The 27,858-nt window shown below is 55.3% G+C and overlaps 10 protein-coding genes across 10 annotated transcripts; 3 read left to right on the top strand and 7 right to left on the bottom strand.

Moving 5' to 3' along the window:
- Window positions 1-399: 399 nt before the first annotated feature.
- On the bottom strand, window positions 400-4,348 carry PG985_008299 (uncharacterized protein; the record flags this gene model as incomplete). Its single annotated transcript, XM_066828067.1, has 6 exons — window positions 400-607; window positions 1,298-1,443; window positions 1,493-2,291; window positions 2,431-2,483; window positions 2,870-3,754; window positions 3,800-4,348. The coding sequence occupies 6 exons, from the start codon at window positions 4,346-4,348 to the stop codon at window positions 400-402; spliced, it is 2,640 nt and encodes an 879-aa protein (XP_066682979.1).
- A 748-nt stretch (window positions 4,349-5,096) lies between these two features.
- On the bottom strand, window positions 5,097-6,305 carry PG985_008298 (beta-lactamase; the record flags this gene model as incomplete). The annotated part of the gene is made up of 1 exon (XM_066828066.1): window positions 5,097-6,305. One exon carries the CDS (start codon window positions 6,303-6,305, stop codon window positions 5,097-5,099), a length of 1,209 nt encoding a protein of 402 aa, XP_066682978.1.
- Window positions 6,306-8,895: 2,590 nt separating this feature from the next.
- Window positions 8,896-9,704, bottom strand: PG985_008297 (uncharacterized protein; the record flags this gene model as incomplete). The annotated part of the gene is made up of 3 exons (XM_066828065.1): window positions 8,896-8,965; window positions 9,066-9,239; window positions 9,544-9,704. The coding sequence occupies 3 exons, from the start codon at window positions 9,702-9,704 to the stop codon at window positions 8,896-8,898; spliced, it is 405 nt and encodes a 134-aa protein (XP_066682977.1).
- Window positions 9,705-10,560: 856 nt separating this feature from the next.
- On the top strand, window positions 10,561-11,943 carry PG985_008296 (aspartic proteinase; the record flags this gene model as incomplete). The annotated part of the gene is made up of 2 exons (XM_066828064.1): window positions 10,561-11,317; window positions 11,441-11,943. The coding sequence occupies 2 exons, from the start codon at window positions 10,561-10,563 to the stop codon at window positions 11,941-11,943; spliced, it is 1,260 nt and encodes a 419-aa protein (XP_066682976.1).
- Window positions 11,944-13,269: 1,326 nt separating this feature from the next.
- On the bottom strand, window positions 13,270-15,941 carry PG985_008295 (uncharacterized protein; the record flags this gene model as incomplete). Its single annotated transcript, XM_066828063.1, has 3 exons — window positions 13,270-15,362; window positions 15,655-15,858; window positions 15,914-15,941. The coding sequence occupies 3 exons, from the start codon at window positions 15,939-15,941 to the stop codon at window positions 13,270-13,272; spliced, it is 2,325 nt and encodes a 774-aa protein (XP_066682975.1).
- Window positions 15,942-18,340: 2,399 nt separating this feature from the next.
- Window positions 18,341-20,211, bottom strand: PG985_008294 (uncharacterized protein; the record flags this gene model as incomplete). Its single annotated transcript, XM_066828062.1, has 4 exons — window positions 18,341-18,839; window positions 18,909-19,234; window positions 19,293-19,681; window positions 19,737-20,211. The coding sequence occupies 4 exons, from the start codon at window positions 20,209-20,211 to the stop codon at window positions 18,341-18,343; spliced, it is 1,689 nt and encodes a 562-aa protein (XP_066682974.1).
- Window positions 20,212-21,364: 1,153 nt separating this feature from the next.
- On the bottom strand, window positions 21,365-23,205 carry PG985_008293 (Citrinin biosynthesis cluster MFS transporter mrr1; the record flags this gene model as incomplete). The annotated part of the gene is made up of 5 exons (XM_066828061.1): window positions 21,365-22,159; window positions 22,223-22,261; window positions 22,337-22,569; window positions 22,647-22,827; window positions 22,912-23,205. 5 exons carry the CDS (start codon window positions 23,203-23,205, stop codon window positions 21,365-21,367), a joined length of 1,542 nt encoding a protein of 513 aa, XP_066682973.1.
- A 1,165-nt stretch (window positions 23,206-24,370) lies between these two features.
- Window positions 24,371-24,802, top strand: PG985_008292 (uncharacterized protein; the record flags this gene model as incomplete). Its single annotated transcript, XM_066828060.1, has 1 exon — window positions 24,371-24,802. One exon carries the CDS (start codon window positions 24,371-24,373, stop codon window positions 24,800-24,802), a length of 432 nt encoding a protein of 143 aa, XP_066682972.1.
- A 99-nt stretch (window positions 24,803-24,901) lies between these two features.
- Window positions 24,902-25,453, top strand: PG985_008291 (NAD(P)-binding protein; the record flags this gene model as incomplete). The annotated part of the gene is made up of 1 exon (XM_066828059.1): window positions 24,902-25,453. The coding sequence occupies one exon, from the start codon at window positions 24,902-24,904 to the stop codon at window positions 25,451-25,453; it is 552 nt and encodes a 183-aa protein (XP_066682971.1).
- Window positions 25,454-25,534: 81 nt separating this feature from the next.
- Window positions 25,535-27,337, bottom strand: PG985_008290 (uncharacterized protein; the record flags this gene model as incomplete). The annotated part of the gene is made up of 1 exon (XM_066828058.1): window positions 25,535-27,337. The coding sequence occupies one exon, from the start codon at window positions 27,335-27,337 to the stop codon at window positions 25,535-25,537; it is 1,803 nt and encodes a 600-aa protein (XP_066682970.1).
- Between the last annotated feature and the right edge of the window lie 521 nt (window positions 27,338-27,858).

Here is a 27,858-nt window from a genome sequence, read left to right as displayed (position 1 = left end):
GGGGTCTGTGACGCGTGGGTGTGATGCCTTCGATTGTGCCTGGTCGACGTCGTAATAAGACCCTCGTTCCTGCTGTGTGGCTGGCTTGACATGGAATAGGAGCTAGGACCGAAAGAGAAATGGAGGGTGGCGTGGCTTACAGGTTGTAGGTATCAGTACATCAGGAGAAATCGATAAAGCTGGGCCGGGGTGCCTTTGTCCATTCGTCCGATGTACCGGTACTGAGAAGAATTCAAAATAGCTGGCTCAAGTGAACTGGAGGAAGCAAGGAGGCGGGAAATAATGTTCACAGCCACGTGCATGGCTTGACCAACGGGGTTTGAGAACCTTTAGATTGATGACTTGCAACCGCTTACAACCATTTTAGAAACAGAGCTTCGTCGGTACCCGTTCGCGTCCTTATTGGGGTTTGACGACTCCTTTTGCGTGTTCGACGTAGTCTTGAATGGCTGCTTCGACTCGAGCGGCACGTAGCTCCTCCGTGGTGCCGACGTAGTTTCCGAAGTGCTGCTCCCAAACCGACTGCTGCGGAACATGCTGCTGAGCCTTGACGTGAAGCGACCGTCCTTGAACGCATTGGCGCCGAACTGCTCGATGCCAAGAGCGACTGGATTTACAAGACAGGCCATGAACATAACGTACAAATTGCCGGCAGAACCTAGACAGACGAGGTCCTACGTTTATGCCGAAATATCGGCCACAACTTGTCTTTGCATAAGCATGATCGAGGAGTTCGTGGTCAGTATCGTGTTTGCTACGCAGAAAACAGCTATTCGCATGCTCCGTTCACAGACATATATGTCTTTCCCAGGAAACTTATACAGGAGATACTTCGGCACTGGAAGCTCTTGCGGAACTGAGCCTTGAAGAGCCTTCAATAGAAGACGAGTGGGAGATGGCAGAGAAACTAACTGATCTGAAGAGTAGGGAGCCCCCTATTTCGCTCAAGAGGGTAATGATCCTAGTCTACCGGCTCATTTGTGCCGACTGCGAGCGCTTTCGTGAGACACGTCAATGAGAAGCTAGGCCTGGAAATCACACTGCATCATCGATCCGTTGACCAGGACTGTTATCATTATGGAACAAGATGTATAGGCGGGGGACGCGTTTAGCAACAAGATTATTGAGCACACCTCAGCGTTTAATGATATTACTAAATGAAGGGGGCGGCATGACTGAAACCAAGTTTCGTAGAGACAGCAAGAGAAAAAGAAATCACTAGCCAAAAGCCCCTTCCCCCAGTTATCTAACGTTTATCTACCCCTTGACCAAATGAAACTTGGTAACATTCTCGTACGTCACATCCTCAAAGACCCGAATTCGGAGCCATGCCTTGATATCAGTGTTTGGGGGCGACAGGTGTTCACTTCTGCCCCAGACCTGGGCGATATCCACGAAGAACAGCTTTTTGTACAGCTCGTTGATGCGGGCCGTCCAGACCCCCTAAAGACACTTGTTAGCGGTTAAGTTTATTCCCGGAGCTGCAACGAACCTCGTAGTTTTCCAATTCCTCGAGGCCGGTGGCGAATTGCTCCATCTCTCCCCAGCTGCGGAGCCGCCCGTTGCCGTAGCGTACATAGTCGTCGGGTCCGTACTCGTGCAACTCGTCCGGACTGTTTTGCCAGATGATGGCGCCCTCGGGTCCTAGGCCGATATTGAACAGCCGAAAGAGGGAGACGTAACTTTTCGGGTTACGGGGCTCGAAACTACGGAAGTGGCACATCCTGACTTCCATGACGGTGGTTTGGCCCGATTCCAGCGCCGCGGCCTTTGCCGTCCGAAAAGCCGGTGAAAATGATGCCGAGGGCCACTCCTGGATATCTTCAAGACAATGATCGATTATTCCGCCATCCCGGATCTGGTCTTGCGCCACGGTGCGCATGGTCTCCGTGTCGTCCGAAGAGGCCAGGAGAGCAATCAGAACAGGGGCCAACGAAAGTATGCAACTTATATCTGCGTGGGTGTGGGAGGGGCCTGTCTTCATCAAACTGAAAAGGGTTCGGGAACCGTCAGCCACGGGAATATCGATTTGACGGTTCTGCTCGTTGCGCTGGTATGTTGCACCGCTCACGCCCTTTGCGATGCTCCAGATGGCGGTGCAGGCGGCAGCATTGTCGCACTGTAGGTATGACTCGACCTTCTCGTTGAGTGCCAGCAAAGGAGACGCTTGCTTTGGCCGGGCATTGATCAGCTGCAGTGATTTCGCGTGACGCTCTTCGTCGAGCCGGCTGTTTTCAGGGCTCGTCATGGTGGACTTGGTTTGTGGTAAAGGTGTATGTTGTTGATGGGTACTGGGAAGAAGTTTGAGATGTGAGATGGGCTAGAGAATAGACGCGGCCTGTTTTATATCTGTCTATACATGCCTGTAGTTGCCTATAGGTGCCCAGGACTGCCTGCATGGGCGAAAGGAAGGCCGTGGAAGCAACATACGGGGCAGGGGGCTTTCGAGATTGCCTGAGAATATACATGATCGTCCACCATGCCTTTTTGTCAATGTAAAATGCAACACCTTGGGGTAACACTCTTTTAGTCAGGAGCTGAACCAGGGGAAATGGAAACGACTAGAACATTAATGAATGAGGTAGTTCATTCAGAAGGAATTTCTACGCCTTGTCTAGTAACCATACGAAATCACCACTTCTCCGCGGTCCAGGCCGAGACAGAATACTGTGATGAAGTGGCTAATAGTAACAGCGAATGGGTATGTCCAGGGGTCTTAGTTCCTTTATCATTGTGCCTGCAGGAGCTCCGCTTAGGTAGCCCCGTCAAGAAAACCATAACCCATCTACCTGCCCCCTCGTCTCCCCACCTTACACATAACGTTCGTCGTTTTGTGAAACCACCCCCCGCATATTTCCCAATCCTCTACCAGCAACTCGAAGTCAAACTCAGTCAGAATCGTCGGCAGCAGCTTGTACATCTCGATCTCGCTAATGTGCCGCCCGATGCAAACCCGAGGTCCCTGGCCGAATTGCAGCATGAACCGGTCCATCTTCTGGATCTTGGCGGCGTCGCGGTCCAGCCACCGCTCCGGGACCCATTCCTTGGCGTCCGAGCCAAACACCCGCGGATCCTGCTGCACCGGCCCCGAATTCATGATGACCTCGACGCCGCCGGGGATAGGCGTGCCGCACAAGACTGCGCCCTCGACTGGGACCTCTCGCGGCAGACCGTACCCGAGCGAAGGGTGCACCCGCATACTCTCCAGCACGACGGCGTGCAGGAACGGCAGCCTCCGGGCCTCGCTATAGCGGATCGGCCGCGTCAATCTCCCCTCAGCCAACGCGGCGTCGATCTCCTGCCGCAGCTTCGCGAGGGCGACCGGGTGCTTGTGCAGGTGATAAAACACGCTCGACAGCGCCGTCGCCGTGGTATCGCTGCCGGCCCAGATAACGGCCCAGACCTCGCTCGCGACGTCGGCGACGTTCCAATTAACCTCCTCACCACGATCGCGCACGATGTCGAGCAGGCCCTGTAGGATGTCCTCGGTCGGGTGCTCCTCGCCCTTCTGCATGGCGGCCCATCGCGCGTTGGCCGACTTCTCGGCCTGGTGCGTCACGTCCAGCATCCCTCTCATACCGTCGCGGCTGCTGCGGAACAGCAGCATCCCCGCGAAGTGGGGCAATTTCAGGATCCAGGGGATGTACATGAGCGAGGCCCCGATGTCGGGCATGACGCTCATGAGGTGGCACCAGTCGTTGTAGTCGCGCCCGTCGCGGACCATGCCGAAGCCGTCCTCGCGGCCGTGGAAGATCTCGCCGATGACGTCGAAGGCGTACCGCTCCATTCAGAGGCTCACCTCGGTCGGCTCGCCGGACTCGGCCAGCATGTCCATGCGCCCCCGGAAGAGCTCGATGGTGCGGTCCACCCGGGGCTCGTACCGCAGGAGGTTGCCCTGCGTGTAGAGCGAGGCGATGATGCGGCGCCGCTCCGCGTTCTTGGCGTCGTCCCGCTCCGAGAAGCCGTCGATGCGGGCCCCCGGGATGCGCGGCGCGAAGCTCTCGTAGAAGTCGCCCTTGCGCCAGGCCTTGGCCTTCTGGTGGCCGGCCTGCTTGGGGCTGGCGCCGGTGCCGAAGACGGTGGCGAGGGCGTCCGGGTGGCACACGGCGAGCAGGTTGGGGCCGACCCGCACGAAGTCGCCGTACCGCTCGTGCAGGGCGGACTGCACGTTGCCCGGCTTGCTGAGGCGGATCGTCTGGAAGTACCACAGCGACGTGATGGAGGCCCAGAAGGGGCCGGGGAAGCGGCGCAGGGGGTGGAGGTAGCGGTTGTATATGGCTCGGGTGAAGAGGTACAGGAGCAGCAGGGACAGGACGCCTCTGATGGACACGGAGGACAGTAGGTCCATTGCGCTCGTTTGTAACGGCATGGTTCTGAAAATACTGACGATGGATTCGAACAACAATACGTCCAAACTACCAGCCTACACATCTTGGTTCTGGCCGCAATATAAACCCAAGCGAGACACTCACCCCCACCCCAGAAAGCCCCATCTGCCAGCCAGCCCCGATTCCATGCATAGCAAGGTGGAGAAAACGAAGCTCGGCAGGCCAATCCATGTCTCTGCACGATTCGTCTAGCATCATAAATTGATTGTTCTGGCTGCAACTCCCCGCGATCTATTCGTTTCTTATCACAACCCTGTCCAATCAGACAGGGCGACATTGCAGCGTAAACGCCGGTAAATGGAGACACAGGCACGCCCATCGCGGCAATTGACTGGAAAAGGGTAAAGACCGTAGCATCGCTCGAGGATAGCTGCATTAGCGCTTACGTGAGAGCTGCAGTATAGACGAGGAAAAAGATGATCCGGGAGGGGATTTTGACGAGTTAGTCGTCGAAAAGCGGCGCACCATGATTCAATAATCTATACTCTCAGGCTTGCCAAGATATCTTGGTGGTACGATGTTGCCCCCATCCCCGCAGCCTCGGAAAAGGTATGGTCAATTCAAAACTCACAGCTCTGATTGTCTGAAGCGAGAACCCGATTTGAAAGGGCAGATATAGATTCTATGATGCTCGGAAGTAAATCATCAAACACCCACATGTCAGGAAAAATACCGCAGTCGACCACAACTCGTCTGTGCCACCTAGATCTAGATCCCCACCCCCAACGCCTCGTAGATCGCCCTCAAATACGCCGTCGACGCCTCGTTCCCCAACGCGCTCGCCGACCGCAGGTTCATCGCGTACGTGATGGTGAGCCCCCGGTCAACATCCATGATACCGAGCGAGCCCCCCGACCCGCCCCAGTACGCGATCCGCCCCGCCGGCAGCCGGTCGTCGACCCATGTCTCCCCGTCCCCGCGGAGGGCGTACCCGATGCCCCACCGGATATTCTGGCCGACGGCGAGGTCGGGCCCGCGGGCTTGTTCTTGAAAGATGAGGTCTACGGTCGGCTTCGAGAGCAGATACGTCTTCTTCTCCTTCTTTTCTTCTTTGCTCTCGTCGGCTGCGGAGGTGGCACCCGCGAGGGTGATCTGGGACAGGATGGCGTTCAGTCCCCGCGCGTTGGTAACACCATTCGAAGCCCCTACCTCGCCATCCCGCCACGCGCGCGTGCGCCCGAAGTCGGGCGGCATGGGCGGGTTCGCAATGGCTTTCATGAACAAGGGGCCCGGCTTGAAACCCGCCGGCATCCCGCCACCACCCTTTGAGGGAGGGGCGATAAACTCAGACACCCGCCCCTCGTCCTCCCGGTGCAGGCCGATCTGGAAATCGGCCCCGAGCGGCCCCGCGATCCGCTGCGCCACGAACTCCTTGAGCCGCACGCCGCCCGTGACGCGCCGCACCACCTCGCCCAGCAGGTGTCCGTAGTTCCAAGCGTGGTACCCGCCCGCGGTTCCGGGTTCCCACCAGGGCGCCTGCGCGGCGAGCCGGGCGGCGGCGTCGGAGGCCGGGTCGCAGATCTCGGCCATGGTGATGGGGTCTTCCCAGCCGGCGACGCCCGAGGTGTGGGACAGGAGGTGGCGGATCTCGATGTCCTGTTTGCCGTTGGCGGCGAACTCGGGCCAGTACTTGCAGACTTTGTCGTGGACGGAGGTGATGGCACCGCTGTCGACCAGCATCAGCACCGCGAGGGCCGTGACGGTTTTGGTGCTGGACGCGATGGGGACGAGGGTGTCGTGGTGCCAGGGGCGGGTGCGCGGGGCGTCGGCGTGGCCGCCGTAGAGGTCGAGGACGGTTTGGCCGGCGAGGTTGACGGTGAGGGAGGCGCCTATCTCTGCGCCGGAGTCGAGGAAGGATTGGAAGAGGGTGCGGACTTTCTCGAAGCGGGGGTCGCAGGTTCCTTGGACTTGTGCCATTTTGTAGTAGGTGGTTGTGGCTCACACTTGGTTTGGGTAATGGTTCTAAGGGGTGACTTGAAAAGAGGGTTCTCTGTTCGGTGTCGCTATGGTTCAACAACACTTCCAAGAGGTGGGAGTAGATGCAGCCTTTATACCACTCGCCGGTAATGATACCTCCCGAGGGCAAGCAACATTATGGGACCTGAGGGGGCCGTCTGCGGTTGAGATTGAGTCAGCCCGCCGCCGGGCTAGAGTGGAACCATCCCACAAAAGCTGACGGCAGAACCGACGGCGCCGGACGCCATCGCTGAACTAAAGGGGGAGACCAATCAAAAATCACAGAATGCGAGCCAATCATCGTGCGCCGTGTTCGAGCGGACCAATCATAGCTCGTTGCTTCGAATGGACAATATCTGCTTCTTGGGTGTGTCAAGATGATCTGCACTCTCACAGTGAAACAACGCCTTAGCCTCCACCCCCAACAGGACCCCGACTCACGTAAAGTCTCACGTCATTAGGATTGCCACACATCATATTCCTCCTTCTTACACCCTCGAATACCTTTCTCAAGGTTTCTGTATAGGACTTGCCTTTTGAGATGTCAGACGGGGAGTACGTTGCCCCCAACCCGTTCAGCACAATCACCGTTGTGCAACCTATTCCCCAACCGATGAGTCAGCCAATCATCTCCATCGGTACTGGGGGCTTACTCTCTGCATTCAGCCTTGTTTCGAGATGGTGTGGGATCCCAACACTTTTGGGTCGTATCTTATGGGCATTGAGTTTCTATCTCTCGCGAGAAGAACTGCTTTGGTACCGCTTGGCCGCCTCTAAGCGAGAACCGTAGATTGCGAATATCTTCGACTCAGACTTATCATTCATTTTCAAGTGAAAGAGGGGGCGAAAGAATTGTTACCAGTATGTCTTGAGTCGCCCGATGTGCGCGATATGAAGATTATTGGGGTCTCCTCAGCCGCCGGGAAGTGTACGGCGTTGATATGGAACGTTCAATGGTATACAATACGATGGCCTATGAGACCTGGTTCAGAGTCTCTGGCTCAGTCCAAGTCTTAATTCCTTAAGCTGCAGAATCTCATATAGGACATGGTGCCTATTTGAAGGGAAAGTTGAGAATACACAGTCTATCCGGGCGGTAAAGCCTACCACGGATGGACACGCTTACAAACTTCAGAGAGCTGGGGTCAGGTAAGGCCGCAAGTACGGGTTGGTCATCTGCCCATTTGGTGCGCTGACCCTCTTGGGGGATGAATTGCAGCTTCTTCAGGACGTCTGTGTATGCTGCGGAGACAAAGGGCTGACAATTCTAGGGAGCCCTCGCCGCCCGTGCGAACCATTCAATGAGGTCGGTTCCAGATCGGGACGTAACATATCTCAACATTCGTACGTATGCTCTTCTTCCGTCTGCAAACATCTTGTCTCTCATTCGGTCTGCATCTCTGCCTGTCGACCGTTCACGGGCCTTGGCAATCTCCTTCTTCGTGCTAGAGGGCAGTGCTTCCCTGCAGTCACCTTGAGCAGGGAAGGGGAGCTCGTTGTTGAATATCGGGCGAGAAGTCGTTGCGAAACGAGTACTCCATGATAACCTGGAGACACTCCAAACTTGGGAATGGGTCGGCGCGGTTCCGCCATTCACTCAAGACAGAATTTGGGTTTTGCGACGTTTACACTGAGACCGCTGACCAGATACATCCGGCAGCTATGACGCCGATGAAGATATCCGAAATATGCGATGGAACAGTCATCGCCAGTGGTTCAAATTCATGTGTCCCCAGAAGGCTCGCTTAATGAGGAGGCACTATCAGTTCTGCCCAATAGACACCATGAAGTGCATGTTTAAGCAGCTAATGAGTAAACCACCTTCCTGGTTTTATCTAGCCTCAACGGTGTTGCTTTTCTCCACGCTATTATCTGTTCTCAATGCAGCAAAGTTTCATGTAGCAATAAGGCTGCTTATGTTGTCGTTAGCAGATCACACACCATCTCGTGTTCTTTCATCGGACACAACATCTCCTCTGGAGGCTCTAGGCTGTGTATACACCGTGTCCCTTATCTCTGTGCGTTGCAGTCCTCTTCTCTTTGTAAGATATAAGAGTTTGGACCCGAAGCTCAGAAATCACCAAGCTTACATGTGATGAGTCGGGCTCCCGGGGATATCTCGCTGTCCTGCGGTCATAGACGGCCTGCTTGACAAAAGGCACAGCCTCAATATCCCACCTACTATCCCAGGTTACCCCGTGTAGTGATTGATGATGCGATTTGAGGAGTTTGAAAAACTACGCGGAGTCGTCCAGCAATGTCCAATGAGCGTCGATGGCATGGATTGGCTACTATTAACACAGGAATGCATTACGCCGTTGCCCCGTTGGTAGTAACAGTCTAACTATGTGCAGAGTATTCGGTATTGATAGACCGATCCGAATAGAGCAGGTGCAGGTGAGCAATAGACACAAGTGCCCGGTTCGGTTGCCCCTGAAATGTGTGCGTACCAGCCAATCAGACCTCGCGATCTGGCAAGCTGGGACGATGCCTGTAGCGCCGTCGTTGGGGGCCCCACCTCGAGTCAGTCTTCAGCTTGACAGTCGGAACTCTAAGTTTCAATAGGCCAGTGCTTGGCGCCCGCATCAATCCCAATCTCGGAGTTGAAGGCCAATTTCGGGCTGTAAAATGTTTGGTTGCATTACATTGATACCACTAGCTATCAGATATGTGTGCGACTTGGGCATGCATGTATTGGGAGATAGCCAGCGTCGTACATACGCACCCACCATTGTGCCGAGTAGCGCCTTGGTCTTATCGCCTATCGCGATCGGGAAAGCTTGTCGTGACCAAGCACCTCTTGGCTGCAGCTGCCAGAGAGTTCTGGGGCACCCACCACCTCTCGTAGGCGAAACATGTTTGCATTTGCCTGAACGGCCACCATTCCAGTCAATCCTGTAGGTGTTGAGTGCGCGCATCTAAAAAAAGCAGTCGGCAGTCCGGCTTCTTGGACGCGACGTTCAGGATGACTTTGTTACTAAGAAGTCGGATGCGAACCCAGGCCTTTTGCCGTGCCTGGCGTGGCAGTGGCGTCCGCCTTAGTAACACGACATGACGCCATGGCAGCGTTTGGCGGCTGTCGTCTTATCTTTTCCCGAGTCTAAGTGCCTGCTTTCCTTTTTTTAAACACCGACAGTCAATTTGTCCCAGGACTGGTCGCAATGCATGCAAGCATGACAAGTTGCAGAGGCCATCGAACATGCGCTTTCCTCCTCTGGCTACATGTCCGAAGATCTCAGACAGTCCAGCTGATGCGGCAGCATCCGAGATGAGGGCAGGTTCAACAGAAGGCCATCCGTTGGATCCAAGCTTTTTGGATCGTCGCCAGGGTCGCTCGTGGAGGTTGCGTCTTCTGGTCATTGCGACCTTAGGGCGTAGCAGCGTTACATGCCGACTAGACTCGGATAGGCAGGTCGGGTAGCGTCTTCATGCTTGCAGCTGCAAGCCGTTCTCTAGCGCCGCACCTGTTACAAAAAAGAAATGCCCATCTAGGCGTTGGAAATAAGTTGGGCCAAGTTGAGCCTCCACTAAGACGATGGCTACGCCCAACTGTCCCAGTTCCTGGCAGCGACTAGAGGTTGCAATCTGCCCCATCTGCCCCCAATGCCCCAATCTCCAGCGGCATTGCGTGCGATTTTTCGTCCGGTGCTAGTCGCTTAAGGTTCCGGGCCAGACTAAAACGGAAGCTCGGCGATGAGGTGGCTCGGGCGCTCATGCAACCATCGACCACTGGCAAGCCTGAGATGCCTCTTCGACAGCTCGCTGTCCGCGCAAGGTAACATCCTTTACCGAGAGCCGTCCCAATACTGCATATTGCAATCCCATCTTGATGGCGACGGTGTCCATCAGGCCAATCAGCGGCGACAAGGCTGTTTGGTCTTATCGACCACGGCGGGGCAAGCCTGAGCTCAACTTCCTCTTTGGACACTGATCCCACATGTGATCGTCACGGCAGCATCCAAAGGAAAGATGAGATGGATCACGAAGCAAGCGCAAGCTTGGAATGGGATGACGACCAACACCAAACCCAGAAGCTTATATAAACGTATCACGCCTCCCCCCTTCCTACATACTAAGCCAGCCAGCCCAGCAACCCACAGCAAGCCTCCTGCACCCTGAGCTTGATTGCGCCGCCTGACATCTTGGCCTTGATTATATCTAATTCATTCATCCACTTTCGTTGTCCAATCCGACTTCCCACCCAACTCACCCCAAGATGAATGCCCTCACCAACGCCTTGCTGGCGGCCTCTTTTGCCCAGGCCGGACTTGCTGCTGCCGTTCCTCCCCACAGCCGGATCGGCACCGTTATGGGCAACGTCGGACCTGGCATGACCTCGATCCAGACGCGCAAGCCTCACTACAAGTTCAACGGCGCTTTGTCGGTCTACAGGGCTCATCTCAAGTACGGCGCCAAGCCCTCGGACGAGCTGGTTGCCGCCGTCGCCAACATCACCGGCACACTCCTCCAGACTCGTGACCAGGGTTCCGTCGCGGCCAACCCCATTGACGAGTCGGACGATGCCTACTCCAGCCCCGTCTCGATAGGCACTCCCGCGCAGCAGCTCGACCTTGACTTCGACACGGGCTCGTCGGACCTGTGGGTCTTCAGCAGCGAGACCCCCAGCTCCCAACGGAACGGGCAAAACATCTACTCGCCCTCCAAGAGCAGCACCTCGCAGCAGATGAGCGGCGCCACCTGGGACATCTCGTACGGCGACGGCAGCTCGTCCAGCGGCAACGTCTTCACCGACAAGGTCAACATTGGCGGCCTCACCGTCAACAACCAGGCCGTCGAGGCGGCGGAGCAGGTGTCGGACTCCTTCTCCTCGGACAGCTCCATCGACGGTCTCGTCGGTCTCGCCTTCAGCAGCCTGAACACCGTCTCCCCCAAGGCGCAGAAGACCTTCTTCGACAACGCCAAGGGCTCTCTTGCGCAACCCCTGTTCACTGCGGACTTGAAGCACCAAGCCGGTAAGCACTTTAACTCTAATTTTCGCCCCCTCCAATCCCTTCTCCCTTTGACCCCTGTCGATCCCGAAGCTATGTGGCTGCTTACTCAGATGAGCTAACTCTAATTGCGCCCACCCCGCTTAGCCGGCAAGTACAACTTTGGCTACATTGACAACAACGCCTACACGGGCTCCATCACCTACGTCAACGTCGACAACAGCCAGGGCTTCTGGGGCTTCACATCGTCGGGCTACCAGGTCGGCTCCGGCTCCTTCAGCTCGAGCAGCATCCAGGGCATCGCCGACACGGGCACCACGCTGCTGTACCTGCCCAGCAGCGTCGTCAAGGCCTACTACGGCAAGATCAGCGGCTCGCAGAACTCTAACAGCGCGGGCGGCTACGTCTACCCCTGCTCCGCCACGGCGCCCGACTTCACCTTCGGCGTCGGCAGCGCGCGCATCACGGTCCCCGGCGAGTTCATGAACTTTGGACAGATCTCCTCGGGGTCGAGCCAGTGCTTTGGTGGGCTGCAGTCCAGCTCTAGCATCGGGGTTAACATCTTTGGGGATGTGGCGCTGAAGGCGGCGTTTGTGGTGTTTAATGGGGACTCTACGCCTAAGTTGGGCTGGGCTTCCAAGAATCTGTAAAATGTTTTGCATAGATTTGTCGGTCGGGGGGACACTGTTGGTGGACATGACATAATATGTCGCCATAAAGCTTGCTACGATAGGATACGTAGCAACTCGGTGTCTATCATTGGATACATGAATAAAAACATATTATTTTGTCAATCAACAGCCGCAACAATTTTGTAGTTGCGAAGTCGGTACCGCACCTCCCCAGTCAGGTTTCCTCCATAGTCAGTTGTTGCGCGGCAGTGTATCCCTCCCAGCAACCACCCCACTTTCATACATGTAGCTCATTGTTTCTTGCAACCCTATATGCATTAATGATAGCTATAGGATTGTCGGCTATACGCGGCGAGCTATCCCACCCGTCCAGATGTGGTTGAATCGACCCATATCACACTATCGCAAACCAGCTTTTCTTCACTCTACTCTCTCAATGCAAATGACCATGACAAGCTGCAACGCCGTAGCCAGGCTGCCCTCCATGATGCATCGAGTCTACCTACCGCAACCGACAATGACCACGCTACCACCGCAGCCGCGCCCTTAGGCTCCAAGTGCATACCCTATAACCATGGATCCCGCGAGGCATGATGTCTAGCAACGTGGCTGAGGCCTCATTAGTGGAGCCCGCAGGGACACGGAAGTGCAACGCGAAGGGCAAGTCAGGACAAGAAGCGTTGTCGAAACAAAGGGATAAAAACTATAATTCGATTTCCGCAGAAGTTTGATTGCGATAGGCGCTGGAGTGCTCAGCCATGATACGATGGATACAATAACAGAACTCGAGACTGTTTTGGAGACTTTTGAAAGCATTGGGCCAAGTTCATTCTTCCTGAGCTCATATCTTATGATAACGTACTCTTCATGTGCTTTTGGTATTTGGCTTTCGCCAGGGAACAAGGTGTGGAATGGGGAAAAAGGGAAAGAAAAAGGAAAAAGGCAATTCAGGACTTATGTTTTCACCTAGGGTAGACTTCTTGTGTTTGAATGCGGAATCTCCCAACGGTGCATTCTGCACATCGCGGTATACCACAATACGCACACCCGTCTATACGCATAGGATTGTCATACATACGACATACGCACTGAGATGAACATCAGCCGCGTACAGATACTTAGTAGATCCAGTTGGGATGTATAAGTACTTACACAATACCACCTAAAAGTATATTTTACCCGTCTCTTGTTGATGGATCCTCGAGGTAGTAACTCGAGGAAAGAATGTTCACTATCTGGGTGAAATCGTATTGTGGGCCGGAAAACGCTGAAATCGGACTGTGTGCCTAGCTTTGACAAGCCCATGGCTAGGGATGAGGAACTGTGCGCTGTAGTTAGCCTATTTCATGATGACTTCCTAAGTATTCGATGTTGGAAGCCAATGGTGTAGAAGCTTTCATACTCATGCAAAAAGGTTTCGACATCGAACACATAAACTGTTTCGCGTGACTCGAAGTAAGGTAGATGCATGAAATATTGTGTTGTTGCCGAAATGCGTCTGGCTACTCTTCTCTGGCACATGATTATTTGGTCGCGTCGTGTTCCGCGACTTGAAATTTCCGTATTTGTTGGATAGCCTACAGCCATCAAGATGTTCGACAATTCTGTGATGGATAGAAAGTTACGGGCCAGCAATCCAAACATCATAACAGCAGCCAGGACGTCGCGGGTCCCGTCTGTCGACGTCGAATATAGACTCAACTCTAGTGCGGATTGGCCGTCATCTTGCACTTTGATGGGATTGGCCCCAAATCCTAGTATAGCCTCGGTTAAAATGCCGTCGCGCCTTCGAATCGATGCACACAATGCTGCATCGAGTGATCTTTGATACTGCCCTGGATCCTGAGAGGCACAAAGGGCGGCACTCGAGAAGACTTTTATTGCCAAGGACGGCTGTGCATAGTGTGCTGCTACACAAAGTGGCGACAGCCTTGGATGCACGGTTGGTAGCAGAGTAGCCCCATTTTCAAGCAGTAATTCCAGCATGTCGGAATGATTGAAGATCAGAGCTGCATTTATAGCCACGCCAAACTGCCCTGTGGACTCATTGATGTCGTGACCAGCCCTCAAAATGTCGCGAGCCAGATTAAGATCGTTCTTGGTAGCAGCATCGTATAGGGGCGTAGGATTCTGTACAGAAATGTTGCAAAAGGATTGCACTTCTCGATCTTTTATTTCCTCTGGAATTTGACGGTTTCTTGGCCCAACAGTCTCCCTCGACTCGACTGCCTCATTCCTACCAGATGAAGGTGGCGGTAAAGGCCCATGGGGCGTCAGTATGTCCGATGTGGTGTTTCCCTGGTGATAGATCAGAAATCGAGTTTGGTGAAAATATTTCTGACAAGATCTTGCGAGAGCAATGATGCTTCCACGCGCGGCTAATAAGAGTAAGCAATCAGATCGCTGCGGCGTGCGATACGATCGCCTGAGGGCCTTAATCCACTCTTGTTCATTCTCAATTTGTGTTGAAGCCCGTACTGACTCAGGGGATGAGCTAAGGACGTGGAAAAAGGCACCGCAAGGCTGGTGAGGGCAGATGTATCCAACCACACCAAACCGCCTCAGTCGCGATTTGCATTTGATGCATCTTATGTCGTTGAGTACGACGTTGGGGAACGCCATAGACATCAAGAAACGCCCTCGCGGCTTGGCTAGACGTTTCCATTGGAAGGGGCCGATTGTCAATGAGGGATTGGCGATATCCAGAATCTTGAACTCTCTGTTGCGGACCTTGAGGTCGCCTGGCAGCCCACGGAATTGCGTTTCCAGAAAGATTGCAAGCTGTTCCCAGCTTTGAAAATATTGCATTGGAAGCCGATGAACCCGGCCGAGTGGGTCTATTAGACGCATGTCGTCCGGCAAAAAGTTGGCTGGTGTTGCGCTGAGAGAGATCATCGGTGCCAGAAGCGCAAGCCGGTACATAAGACGTCGCACCAGCCCAGCCAAAAGCGTCATGATAAGGCCAAGAATAGCGAGATCTATTTCTGCCGACTGTGACGCTTGACTCTCTTGGGCAAAGACAAGCTCCTGTGCTAGGGTCCGGAGCAAAGCCAACTTCGAATCGTTTGAAATAGGTGTACCAGCACTGCTTATCCGAGCTTCTATACCATCGTTGCCCTTGATGAAGGCAGTTTCTCGTCTTTGCGAAACAGCGAGCACGACGCGTGGTATCAACTCCGCGATCAGCTCTTGGTCCCGAAATTTCCTGTCGCCAGCATCCTTCTCGATCTTCGCGAGGGTCTGTTGTTGGCACTCATGTACTTGAGCGATACCTGTACGGATCAAACCAAGCGTACTGCACCTGGCTTGATCAGTCGTGGCGAAAGTCGCCATCAATCTCTCCTGGTCACGCCTCTGACTATCCTTGATGCCTACTAGAATTGACTCGACACGGGATTTCCAGGGAGCATCGACTCGCACTAGGTTCAAGGCTTCACCTGTCATGAGTTCAATCTTAGAGAGTAGCTCACTGTGATATACATGGGGTTTGTTAGCCAATGTATGGGACCGACATATTGGAGTCTTGATCTTACATTTGGAGGCAGCTCATCAGTTTTGTCAGACTTTGGGTCTGGGTACTCAACTGGGACCATTGCCGTTCAACCGCTTTGTTAGTCTTCACGGCCCAAGTAGCACTGGACACCACCTGTCGATAGCGGCTTGCAGTAGCATTTGCACCAAGAGCCTGCCCGTGCCGGGACAGCAAGTCGCGTATCTCGTTTGCAGTACATTCAATTTCCTTGCTCAGGGCGTGGATGCCTTGTGTGTAGGGCACAAAGCGGTCATCGAGCTTGATGGACTGTAACTGCTGAAGAACAAGTATGTCTAGTTCTACCTGGCGACAAATTCTCTGATAGCCCTCGGATGCATGGCGTTGGTCTTTGATGGCGTGCACAACGCGACGGAGGATCTTGATGGACTCGACAACATCACCTTGAGAGCCATCAGTATCAGGGATCTCTGTTCTAAATGTTCCCATAATACTTACCGAAGCTAAGTCCTATGGGTACAGACATTGAGGGCCAATTTAGGGATGCGCCGAGAAGACTGGTGGTTTCGGATGGGAGAAGGAGAAGGTAGAAAACCTGATCAGTGAAGGTCAATATTCAGGCATCGAGCAAATTTTTTACGAGTTCGGTGAGACGACGCTAAGCACAGCCTCGGCTAGCTCGAGCGACACACGATGTGGCTACTGCGGCAGTGCTTCAGGCGGATTTCCGGGCTTTCTGCTATGGCGCTGTCTTATTGGAGAGCGTGGCAAGCCGCTTATGTCAAGGGCCAGCTGCATGTCGGGAAGTGCGGGGGGCATTTCGAGTCGGGTTTTCCGTTATGAGGAAACACAGATCAGCTTCATGTGAAAGTCTTATAGTTAATCAGGCAGTGGTCGCTTTCATTTGCATACCTTTCGGGAACCTGCTGGGCCTTGTCCGGTCGTACGTATCGCCATAGTACGGACATTAGAGCTGTACGCAGCATCTCATCTCACCACCCCATAGGAAACGACATGAATGAAAATTTGCAGACTGTAATGTTGAAAAGACCACATTATTTGCAAGTGATGAATACTGGCGACTAGCAAAACGGTCCTGAATCATGGCCAGGTGCTTCATGTTGCCACATCCAACAGCTCATCGTCTTCGAGAGTAACATTTGACAGCTTTGCCATCACGTACCCCAAGCCATGATGATCCTGTTTGCCAATCTCTCAATCTTCGGAACTAACATCCCCAAACCTAACGTTGGACCTCGTAAGCGGAGCAGAGCTTTTTTTATATGAAGCTTAGAACGTCTTCCATTGGCGGTCGTATAGGGGGTTCAATAGGGCCGCGATCACCCACTATACATTCCTCGGGGACCCATCGGCGGACAATCCAGTGCGATTCGCCTGCGTAATGTATTTCTTTTAGATATGGCTCGCAGTACGGCTTCAAATGAACCTCACGAACGAAATCGACTGATCTTTGGAAGTGGATGCCCATCTTCCGCAACCTGCTCGGGGAGATAACGAGTACTGTAGCAGAGCTGTCAGTGCGTTCCCGATCAACGCTCATTATCGGGTGAATCCGGCCAGGGTCGTCCGAGACCGATATGAACGGTGGGTACGACACATCCCCATCGGTGGAGTGATGTTCAACATGAGATTTCGTGGCTTCAGAATCCGCTGAATCATGCTTTCTCCAGCCAGGACAGACAATACCAACCTGCTGCTTCCAGAGACTTTTCGACGGTCACTTGTGCGTTATCCTTTCATGATATCGATGCAAAGGCTCTTCGAGAGCACTACACCCGTGATTGGTATCAGGGGTCAGCTTCTCGTCGTTCAAGCCGAGAACTGCTGAGTTTATCCGACGCAGAAGCGAGATCAGGAAGTCGTTTTGTGGATTGATCTCGCTAAGCCTTCGCTCGACTTCTATCTGTTCCTGATCGAGGTTGATCAGCTGGTTTTGGTCTTGCTCGGAATGCTGCAGGCGGGCTAGAGTGGGAATGTTGGTTGGAGGTGTCGGAGTTCCACACAGAAGACGACTCATTCTTTCCAGGCAGACCGAAACAAATTGGTTGAGGTCCATATCGTCTCTGAGCTGCTCTGTTTTCGATAGAAGCGTGTTTTCCTGGTCCACCATTCCATCCCCCTCTTCACGCTCCTCAACGCTCGCGCACGGGACTCATTGTATATATTTTTTGATCTTGTATATCTCAACCCATAGTGGTCTCTCATATGGCTGGCCATAAGTCTACCTGTAATTGAACAATTGCAATTTTCAAAGGATAACGAACTTGTTGGTGGGCAGGTATCTGCGGTATGATATTAGTCACGTTAAATTGTGCAGCGCTTCTTATGGGGTTGATGCATAATGACGATGTTCTCACCTGCTGGAGCTTCTGTTGTTCAAATACCGGGTGCTCATTGGCACGGGGTGTAGGTTACATCTAACCGCAAACTGGCTGAAGTTTGGCGCTCGGGCTTAAACCGAAGACCGTTACTTCGTACAGGAACAAATTTACGATTCGTGTTGTTCAACTCGATAACAAATATCTGTTTGCCATATCCCATGTGTGAACATTATTATTCAATTAACTAAGCGAGCGACTATATGCTACTGTAAAACCTGGTAGATAGACGACAACACGATCGTAGACAAGCAAAGGAGTAAATAAATGCGGAAACGACTGTGGCAGAAAAGGGGGAAACAACATCTGCAAAAGGAAAGCCAAACCGAGATCCAAAACAGTGTGGGGAACTCAGGCGTCCTCTTGTTATGACCATTCGAAAACCACACCGTCTCATATCTGAAGGCACTTTTGAATACCCCAAAGCGAGGCTCCTCTCGCCTACATCTCCTCTAAATGGCCTGCTTTCTCATCCAGACGGTTGATTATTGCGCCATCTAGACACCCTACCCCCTCACGGGCTCATCTAAGTTTCGCCCGGGAAGTATCTCTGTACGGCGCCCTCAAATGACTTCAAGATCCTATCGATCAGCTCTTCGCTCGCGTGGTAGGCCGGCGCAATGATGACGTGGTCTCCCTGGGTATATCTGTTCGCGTCCGGGATGTCCGTCCACTGTCCGGCGTAGACATCGATGCCGTCTATCTCCGGGTTCTCCGGGTCAGGGAACCGGGCCGCCGCCACGAACTTGGTGGCGACGTCATTGCTGGGATGGAAGGGTTTCTTTCCGCGCTTGTCCCGGACGAACTCGACGCCCCAGAACAGGCCGTGCCCGCGGACGTCGCCGATGTTGGGGTGCCTGTTGGCGATCTGCTTCAGTCCCTCACCGAGCTGCTTGCCGCGCGCCCGGATGTTTTCCAGGAGGCTGGGCAGTATGGTTTGGGCTTCCAGGGCGGCGGCGCAGACGACGCCGTGGGCTTGGAAGGTGTGCCCGTGGGAGAACTCTTTGAGCTTTCGGTTGGACTCTCTGTGTTTCATCATGCGTTAGCCCGCTTTAGCCATGTTTCCATCATCTGGGCAGATAGGGAAGACATACTGAAGCTTCTTGACTATCTTCCCATTGCAGACGACGCCCGACGCCGGCTCGATGCCGGCCCCGAGGACCTTGCCGATGAGCATCATGTCCGGGGCCAGGTTCTTGATGCGAGGTAGAAGCATCTCCGTCTTGTTGGAAAGGTTCACGCGGTCATCCTGGTCTTTCTCCTTTTGGAACTCTTGGTCGAAGTAGTGCCATGCATTGGCGTAACCGATGCGTCCCAGGCCGCACATGATCTCGTCGTATACGAGCAGGATGTCGTACTTGCGGCACACCTTCTTCACTTTTCGCAGGTATCGGACACTGGGCATCTGGCATCCCAATGCCTTTCCAATCCGTTAGAGAGGGATAGAGAATAGGTCAAGATGCGGGCTATGGACTCACTGCTCCTGAAACTGTCTCGATGACGAAAGCGGACACGCCTTTTCCCTCCTGCTTGACGTCTTCAATGGTCTTCACGAGCCCTGCGACCAACTCGTCGTCGTAGTCGTCTCGAGAATCCCCTTCCTTCATGTCTCGGTACGAGTAGTAGCGGTCGACCTTGCGGAGATTGCCCTCGTTGAAGAGGCCTTGGAAGTTGGCCTTGCGAGTTGGGAACTCGCTGAGCGAGAGGGCTTGTACCGTGTTTCCGTGGTACGAGGTGTTTCTGGTGATGACCACCTGCTTCTTGTTGGCAGCTTCTACGGTTACCGCCTGACCGCCTGCACCATTCGTCGTCTGCCCGTTATGGTACTGCCATGCCAGCTTGACCATGGCGTCGCAGACTTCGGAGCCTACGGCATGGAATTAGTCTTGACTCCTGTGGGGAACCGTGCTCATGAAACCTACCAGAGTTCAAGATCATGACATTTGACATCTTCTCTTCCTCGTTCTCCCAGTTCGTCACTGCCGAGTTTGCGTTATCCCGCAGACGCTCAGTCAGCATCGAGTGCACCGGCGTCGTATACGCATAGTGCATGCTGTAGGAAATATTGATGATTTGCCGGAAGGTGGCCAGCATGACTCTCCCATATGGGTTCTTGTAGGCCGCGCTTCGGCCGTGCATCTTCTCTATCTGCTTGAACAGCTGCGTGAACTCCACATCGTCGCCTTCTGCTTGCTGGCCGCCGTTGCCAAAGCAGGCGACGGCGGCACCCCCGCTGGCGTCGAGAACGCGGTGCGTCTTCTTCTTGCCTTGGGTATCCTGGACCCCGACCTCGATATACTCGCCCGATTCTCCCGAGCCTCGAAGGGCTGGGGTGAGATCAGTGGTAGGGCTTAGGTTGCCCAGGTCGGCCTTCTTGCTGGCTCGCTGGACGGACATGTTGAGAATAGTTTCCGTGTTTATCAAAAATTTGATTCACTAGATATCCTGATGTGTTGACTTATAGTTCTATGCTTTCAGAGTGTTAATAGTGCTGGTCATTCGTCCACTATATATACGGATATATCAAATGATGGTAGACAGATCAGTACCCAAGATCCCAAAGATTGCCGAAATGTTACGTGTCGTTAACCCATCCAACTCTGGATCTCATTCCTAGCATTCTGTCAAACATATCACATTCATCGCCTCCAAGATCGCAGTTACGCGAGAGTTAAAATGCCCGACGTCAAAGAAATCGGACGAGGTTTGTCGTGTTGGTCGGCACCCCTGCCCCCTTTCCCCTTTGTTTGCCTCCTGGGGATGGGAGGACAAACACCGATCCGGATCGGAGATTCGGAACTGAGCTATCGCAAAACCAACAATTAGGATTATGTTGCCGAATCCGGTCATGTTTGTCCCACGCATTCTGGATACACATCTGGCATGAAAAATCGACCCCCGTGTTTCCTCATTGCTCACACCACCGCGAGCACGAAGAACCGGTCATTGGCATACCGCCGGCAGGAATCTAGTCCAGGAAGCGTCAAGGACCTACTTATGCTAACGACAGTTTGTTTCGCCAATGCTTATGCTGGAGCCAAGACGTTATGCTGTATTGGAAATTTCGTGGACGCCTGAGAATGGGATCCCAGCACTGCGAGTATGGAAAACACACCATCAGCATATCACCAGAAGGAATTGAGCCGGGAAACATCGGCGTGGGAAAATAAGTAATAATGACAATCTGTTTGATCAATTTTTAAAAACAATCCGCTCGCTATAGTTTGGCTACCAATCTTGTGAACGCCTGCAGGAAGTTCCAAATCATGAAAAATGTATATCGCGCCTGGAAAATGCCGTTCAAACATGCTCCCGCCCAACCACCTTCACCTTCACCTTCTCCGGCACAGCAACTCCGCCCACCTTCCCACTCCCACTCCCACTCCTCCTCGTCCTCCACCTCCTCGCCTCCTCTTCGGCCTTCCTCTCCATCTCCTCCTTCCTCCTCTTCAGCTCCGCACAGAACCGCGACCCCGCCCGGATCCGCTCCCCCTTCCAAATAAACACAAACGGGATCCCGCACATCAGGGCGCTCAGCCCCGCCAACAAACTACAAGCCCCCGCGATCCCCAGTCGATCGAAAAGGGGGCGCCGTCGCGAACGGCAGCACCACCGCCACCAGCGACCGGCTCGCGCTCGCCGCCGCGTTGGCGCTCGCGGCGTACAGCTCGTACGCATCCGTCAGGTAGTTGATGAGAGCCATGAAGACGAGCATCCAGCCCATTCCAAACGGGATTCCCGCCAGCATCGGCACCGCAAACGGCACCCCCGCGGCGGGCTGGGCCGTCCACCCGAGCCAGAGCAGCGAGACGACGAACAGGGGCCCGCCCAGGCACGCGAGCGGGACGCGGCGGTACTCCTCCTGCCGCACCCAGGCCTTGTTCAGCCTCTGCGCGCGCCGGAGCACGTGGTCATACCCAAAGAAGATGGGCAAGCCCAAGCAGCAGCCGCCGCCGATGGGCAGGAAGCAGAGCCCAGTGACGCCGGGGGACAGGCCGTACAGGCCCTGGAAGATGCGGGGGTAGGCCTGGAAGGACATGTAGAAGATGGCGTAGACGAGGGCCAGGTACAGACAGACGCTCGTGACGATGAGCTCGGTCAGGATCATGCGCATGGGCCGCGTCAGGACCTGGGTCACGAGCTGCTTCAGGTCGCGGGGCTCGAGCTCGGAGGCGGCGTAGACGGGGGACTCGGGGTCCCGCCGGCGGAGGACGGCGGCTTTGCGCGCCAGGAGCACGGGCGCGTAGGTCTCGGGCAGCAGCAGGACCGGGACGAAGGTCAGGCCGGCGTAGATGAGGGCGATCCAGAAGGTCCAACGCCAGCCCACGGACGTGGAGCAAAAGCCCTGTATGAACACGTGGTCAGTCTTGGCCTATCGAGGGACTGGAACCTGGTGACTGCGACTTACCGAGATGATGGGGGCGAAAAGGGGTCCAAACACGGTCGTCTAGCATCCCGAATGTCAGCAAACCGCTAAACTTATAAACCCGAAGCTGGTTACAGGAGAGTCTCCAGGACATACCGCCATGAAGTACGCCATCGCGCGGCCTCTAGCCACGGGATCCGCGTAGACGTCGGCCAGGATTCCCGACACGGCCGCAATGGGCGCGCTCGCAAACGCGCCGCACAGGAACCGGAAGGCGAGAAATGCGTGCCAGTTCGGTGCCAGCGCGCAGGCCAAGGTCCAAACGATGAACATAGAGAAGGAGGTAACCACCACGATGCGTCTGCCGTATTGCTCGCTCAGTGGGCCCCCTGGATGCAACGACTGCGTTAGTCTTTCTCATCTCCAGGTTCTTTGCATGGCGCAGATAAGTTTGAAGTATACATACACATCAAAGGTCCGAGGACGAAGCCCATCAGAAACGTGGCGATGGGCAACGGCATTTGGTTTTGGGTTGTGACGCCCCACTCCTGGGCCATATAGGGGATGGCCATGCTCGGCAGGGAGCTGCCCAGGGTGCTATTGATTATGATGGCCATGGTGGTAAGGAGGACCCATCTTCTCTTCGTCTGTTATGCCGCACATACATCTTCAGTTAGTCAAAGCCCCGGCACGCTGGTTATAGTTGGGGGATAAGCAGTGTGGGTGCTTACAGGAGTCCAGTTGTGCGGGTTCTCCTCGTCGCCTTCCTCCCATGACACAATGACCTTCTCGGCGGCATGGTTCTCGGTCTCCGGGACGGCTTCTTCCCGATATCGTATCTCAGTCTTCTTGTTTTTCAAAATCCGTACAAGGTCGCCGTTCAGGTGGCTCAGTTCGCCAGGATGGGCTTCGTATAGCGTAGTGTCACTTAGAGAGGCTGGTGAGCTGGGATGGAGCTCAGAGTCGTTTGCTCCGGCGTGGACCTCGGTGATGTCCATTTCGCTGTGTTGCCCGTCTGGATACATGGTGGTCTGCTAGTGAAATTTCGAGATCACGATCTCAATGTTGAACAGGAGAAACATCGATCGATCGATCGATCCAAAGCAGTATTAAAGCATGTAGAATGGAAGCATGATAGTTTTGGGGCGTTCAGGGGGATCGGGTTGGGCAGTCCTGGGGATCGAGTTGCCACATGCCCATCGACGCGGCAAGGTCGCTTTTCCTGCCCAACGGACATGCTACCGACCTACCGGGTGCGCCGCCTTGGAGCCGAGTCCGGCGCGAGTGAGGTCGGTGGGAGGGGTCAACGCCCCCAGATGTGGTAATCAGTGCAACCATCATGCTTGACCTAGATGCAATCGGGTTACTGCGGCTCTTCTCTGCTGGGGCACCGACATGTGAGTCGACACCAGTGGGGTCCCCAACAACAACGACAACCGACCTCGCAGACGAAGATGATCGCTCGTAGATGCCTGACAGATGTCATGGCGACTACTCCAATCGGGAGACGGGTCAATATCGGCGCCTTCCCATCCCTTTGACACATGGCGCGCATCTTCACCGGTCTAAAGTCGCGTCAATCCGGGTCGCTTCTGGGTGGCGTGGCGCCTCGAGGGGGTTCCCATCCTTTCCCCAGGGTTTCCCCAGAGAGGCGGAGAATATGGGCCGAGCCGTGGAATGAGCTTAGTGCCTCCACCCAGGGCTTCCTTCTCGCCAATCACCCCGGAGGTGTTTGGAGATAAGACGGATATATGTTTGGTCTGTTTTGTGTGTAGGTTGGTGGAGGCTTTCTCTGGCGGGGCAGTAAAGTAGGTAGAAGGTGTCCGGGGTATTCTGGGGAGGGGCTACCCGGAGGTTCGGGACAGAGTGCAGGCCTCTTTCAGGAACGCCATCGACAGTTTCTGTTCCATGGAAATCCGTAATGGAAAACTCTATAAACGCCATCGGTGGAAATGGAATTCCAATTGCGATGGCAAAATCCGCATACATAGTGATTTGACATCCGTCTTACGCGCATCTGCTGAGGAACTAGCATCTAGATCCCGTCGCGCATGATGTCAGTGGCCCCTTCTCGCTTATAGAGGGCGTGATGGGCTTTTTTCAATGTCGATGATGGGAGAGATGACCAACCTGATTAAACACCCGCCTCCTCCTGTAAGGCAATGGTGAAGCCCACATGCAGTTCTCGAAATGCGCATCGTCGTCGTCCCCGCATCCCCCAAGACTGGGCAAGCCACCATCCGCACCCTGCTGGCCGACGCCTCCAAGCCCGCCGTGACGGGCGTCTACCGGGACGTGCGGAGGGCGCCGGCTGAGTTCACAAACAACCCGCGGTTTACGGCAGTCGAAGGTGACGTCGCTGACGCCAAGAGACTCCTCGGGCCCGCCCTCGACTGCTATTCCCAAGACGCTGACGCCGTGGCCACCATTACCCCGCCCCTCCACGCAGAAGCAGACCCTATCGCCAAGGCCCGCGAGCTGGCGGGCAACGTGAAACATGCCATAACCGCCCGAAAAGCCTCTGTAAAGAGGCTTGTCTACATTTCTAGCGTGGGAACTCAGCTCGAACATGGCACGGTATTTAAGTACCCGATCTCGATCTCAATCCCGATCTCGATCTGAGATCTCAGTCAGCTTGCTAAATGCTGACCTGACCGAGGTTTCGGGAGAATCCCCAACCTAGGCAATGGAACGTTACTGACTGACTACTATCTACCGAGCATGCTACAGGGCGAGATCAAGACGAACCACGAAGCCGAGCAGGCGCTCATGGGCGCAGCGCCCGAGGTGGTCTTCGTGCGGTGCGCGTACTTCATGGAGAACTGGGCGATGGCGCTCGCGACAGTGAAGGCCGAGCCGCCATTCTTCTACTCGGTGATATCGCCTGCTGACTACAAGATCCCGATGGTATCCGTGAGGGACATTGGCAGGGTCTGCGCCGCGCAGCTGCTGGCGGCCGGGTCGGCGGCGCCAGGGGACGAGAATCCGTTTATTTTCGACCTCCACGGACCTGAGAGTTACTCGACGCGGGACGTGCAGCGGGCTTTTGAGGAGGCGACGGGGAAGAGGATCGAGGTGAAGTTGGTTCAGGATGACCAACTACAAGGCTTCTTCAGGCAGGCGTTCAAGGAGCCGATGACCAGTCTGTTCGTAGAGATGACGAGGAGCTTCTTGCCCGGCGGTGTCGCAGAGAAGGACATGAACGAGGGCGCCCGAATCCGGCGGGGAACGGACACATTGAACGAGACCGTGGGGCGGATGTTGGGAAGTTGAATTCACTCGGATTTTGGGTGGGGGACGGAGTCTCATCAATAGCTCCATCTCTAGTAATATACTATCATCCATCTCATCATCTCACGCGAACGAAGGCTTCAGCGTCCCCGCCCTCCTCTGCGCCACCCTCTCCTCCATCGCCTCCCCATACACATGCTCGACCCATCCACAGACCACCCCCCGCGTATCCGCCGGATCAATAATCTCCTCGACCCCAAACGCATTCGCCGTCCGGACCGGGTTCATTAGCCCCTCGTACTCCGCCTCCAGCTCCTTGTACAGTTCGGCCGCCTTGGCCGGCCCACCTCGCCTCTCGGCCTCGCGCAGCTCGTGCGCATGCCCGACCTCGATCCCGCCCTTGAGCGGCAACGACCCCCAATCCCCGCTAGGCCACGCCACCCGCATCCGCGGGTCCCGACAATCCAGCATGACCCCGCCCGCGACCCCGTACACCCGTCGCGTAATCACGCTGAAGACGGGCATCGTGGTCGAGTAGTACGCCAGCGCCAGATTGACGCCGTGCCGCATCGTCGCCGCGCGCTCGGCGACGGTCCCCACGCCGTAGCCGGGGATGTCGACGAATTGCAGCACGGGCAGGTTCATGACGTCGCAGAGCTTGAGGTGCCGCGTCAGCTTCTGGGAGCCCGCGGCGTCGAGCGCGCCGCCCGTCGCGCTCTCGCAGTTGTTGGAGATGATGCCCACGGGCCGACCGGCCAGCCGGGCGAGGCCGACGAGGGCGGTGGTGCCCCAGAGCGCGCCGATCTCGAAGAAGGAGGCGCGGTCGACGACGAGGTGGATGAGGCGCCGGGGGTCGTACATGCGCTCTTTGCGGCGGGGGATGATGGTCCGGAGCGCGGGTTCGCGACGGTTCGGGGGGTCGTCGACGGTTTGGATTACGGGTGGCGCGGAGAAGTCCGAGTTGGGGAGGTAGCTGAGGACGGTGCGGATCTGCTGGAAGGCGTCGTGCTCGTCGGTGGCGAGGTTGTCAATCGTGCCGTTGCGGCAGTGCATGTCTGGTCCCCCGAGCTCGCTCAGCGTCAGGCCCTCCTCGAATGTGGCCCCCTCGACCACCTTGGGCCCCGCGTTGAAGAGGCTGCCGACATTGGCCGCCATAACACTAAAGTGACACACGGTGACACGCGCGGCCCCCAGCCCGATCGAGGGTCCTAGTGCGGCACCCAAGTTCGGGATGCCCAAGTTGAGCTGCTGCACGACGTGCTGGAACGCCGGCAGCGGCGGCACGTAGGAGAGCCCGTTCTTCCGGATGCTCGTGACGGACCCTCCGCCTGACGACCCGTCCACCAGCTTCACGATGGGGATGCGTAGCGAGAGCGCCAGCTTCTCGATGTACTCGGTCTTCTCCCACAGCGCGCCGTCCGCGTGGCCGGCGCGCAGGCTGTAGTCGTCCGCCGTGAAGAGGATCTTGCGCCCGTTCAGGGCGCCGAAACCCTGAACGCTGTTGCTGGGCGTGAAGCCCTCGATCGTCTCCTCCTCGCGCTGCTGCCCACTGCCGCCATCGGCGGCTACGAGTGGCTTCCGCTTGTCCCATTTTACCTCGCCCGTCACGCTGCCAACCTCTCGTAGACTGCCCTTGTCCAGCAGCGCATCCACCCGCTCCCAGACCCAGAGCTTTCCGGCCTCCTTCTGGCGCCGGTAGCCGCGGCGTTCCGTGTCTGGTGTGCGGGCCAGTTTGCGCAAGGTCGCCAGCTGCCCGAGGCGATCCGAGTAATCTGCTGGGGGCCCTGATATCGAGGCCCTCCTCCGCCCTTTCCGCTTTGGGGCTTGTGATGGCTCACCCTCCTGGTTCCCTTTGCCGTTCAAATGACCAGCGACCTGTTCCAACCGGTCGCTTGCTTGCTGCTTCTTGTTTTCGTCGGCTCCCATCATGCCATGCCAAGTGAAATGAATGAAAGGGCGGGCGAATGTCAGTTGCACTTACGCATTGAGGCTCGATGTGTAGAGGGCTGGCACAACACCAAATGTTTACATACTCATGTTGCGTTCAAGTTGCTTTTCTGAGAATAGTGAAGACTCCCAACCTCCCTCTGGCAAGCTCAGTTGTAGGGCAAGCTTGCAGACCTCGGCAGGGCCCCAATAGGCAGATCCCCCGCACTTACACGCTGCAGGGTAGTGGGTTCTCCCCCGCCATGCCCCGGCTCTGAAGCCACTAAAACGCGGGATGGGGCGCTTACCCAGTGAGTACTTCATGTGATGGAAAGGACCAATGCAGGTAGAATCATAATGCCGCGACGTGGCAGAAGAAGGTCATTGTTTTGTTAAACGTCCTGGTGGTAGACGACGATATTGCAGCATGCAGATTTGCATAGAACATTACCCCTAAGTCGGATAAAATACAGAAGTCGCAAAAACCAATTGGGATCATCATTAGACAGCGCATAAGAACA

Source organism: Apiospora marii, assembly GCF_038362585.1.
Source record: "Apiospora marii strain CBS 49790 chromosome Unknown utg000005l_segment0_segment0, whole genome shotgun sequence".
Taxonomy (NCBI): Eukaryota; Fungi; Ascomycota; class Sordariomycetes; order Amphisphaeriales; family Apiosporaceae; genus Apiospora; species Apiospora marii.
The sequence above is the reverse complement of the archived record's forward strand: the minus strand, read 5'-3'. Positions and strand labels throughout refer to the sequence as shown.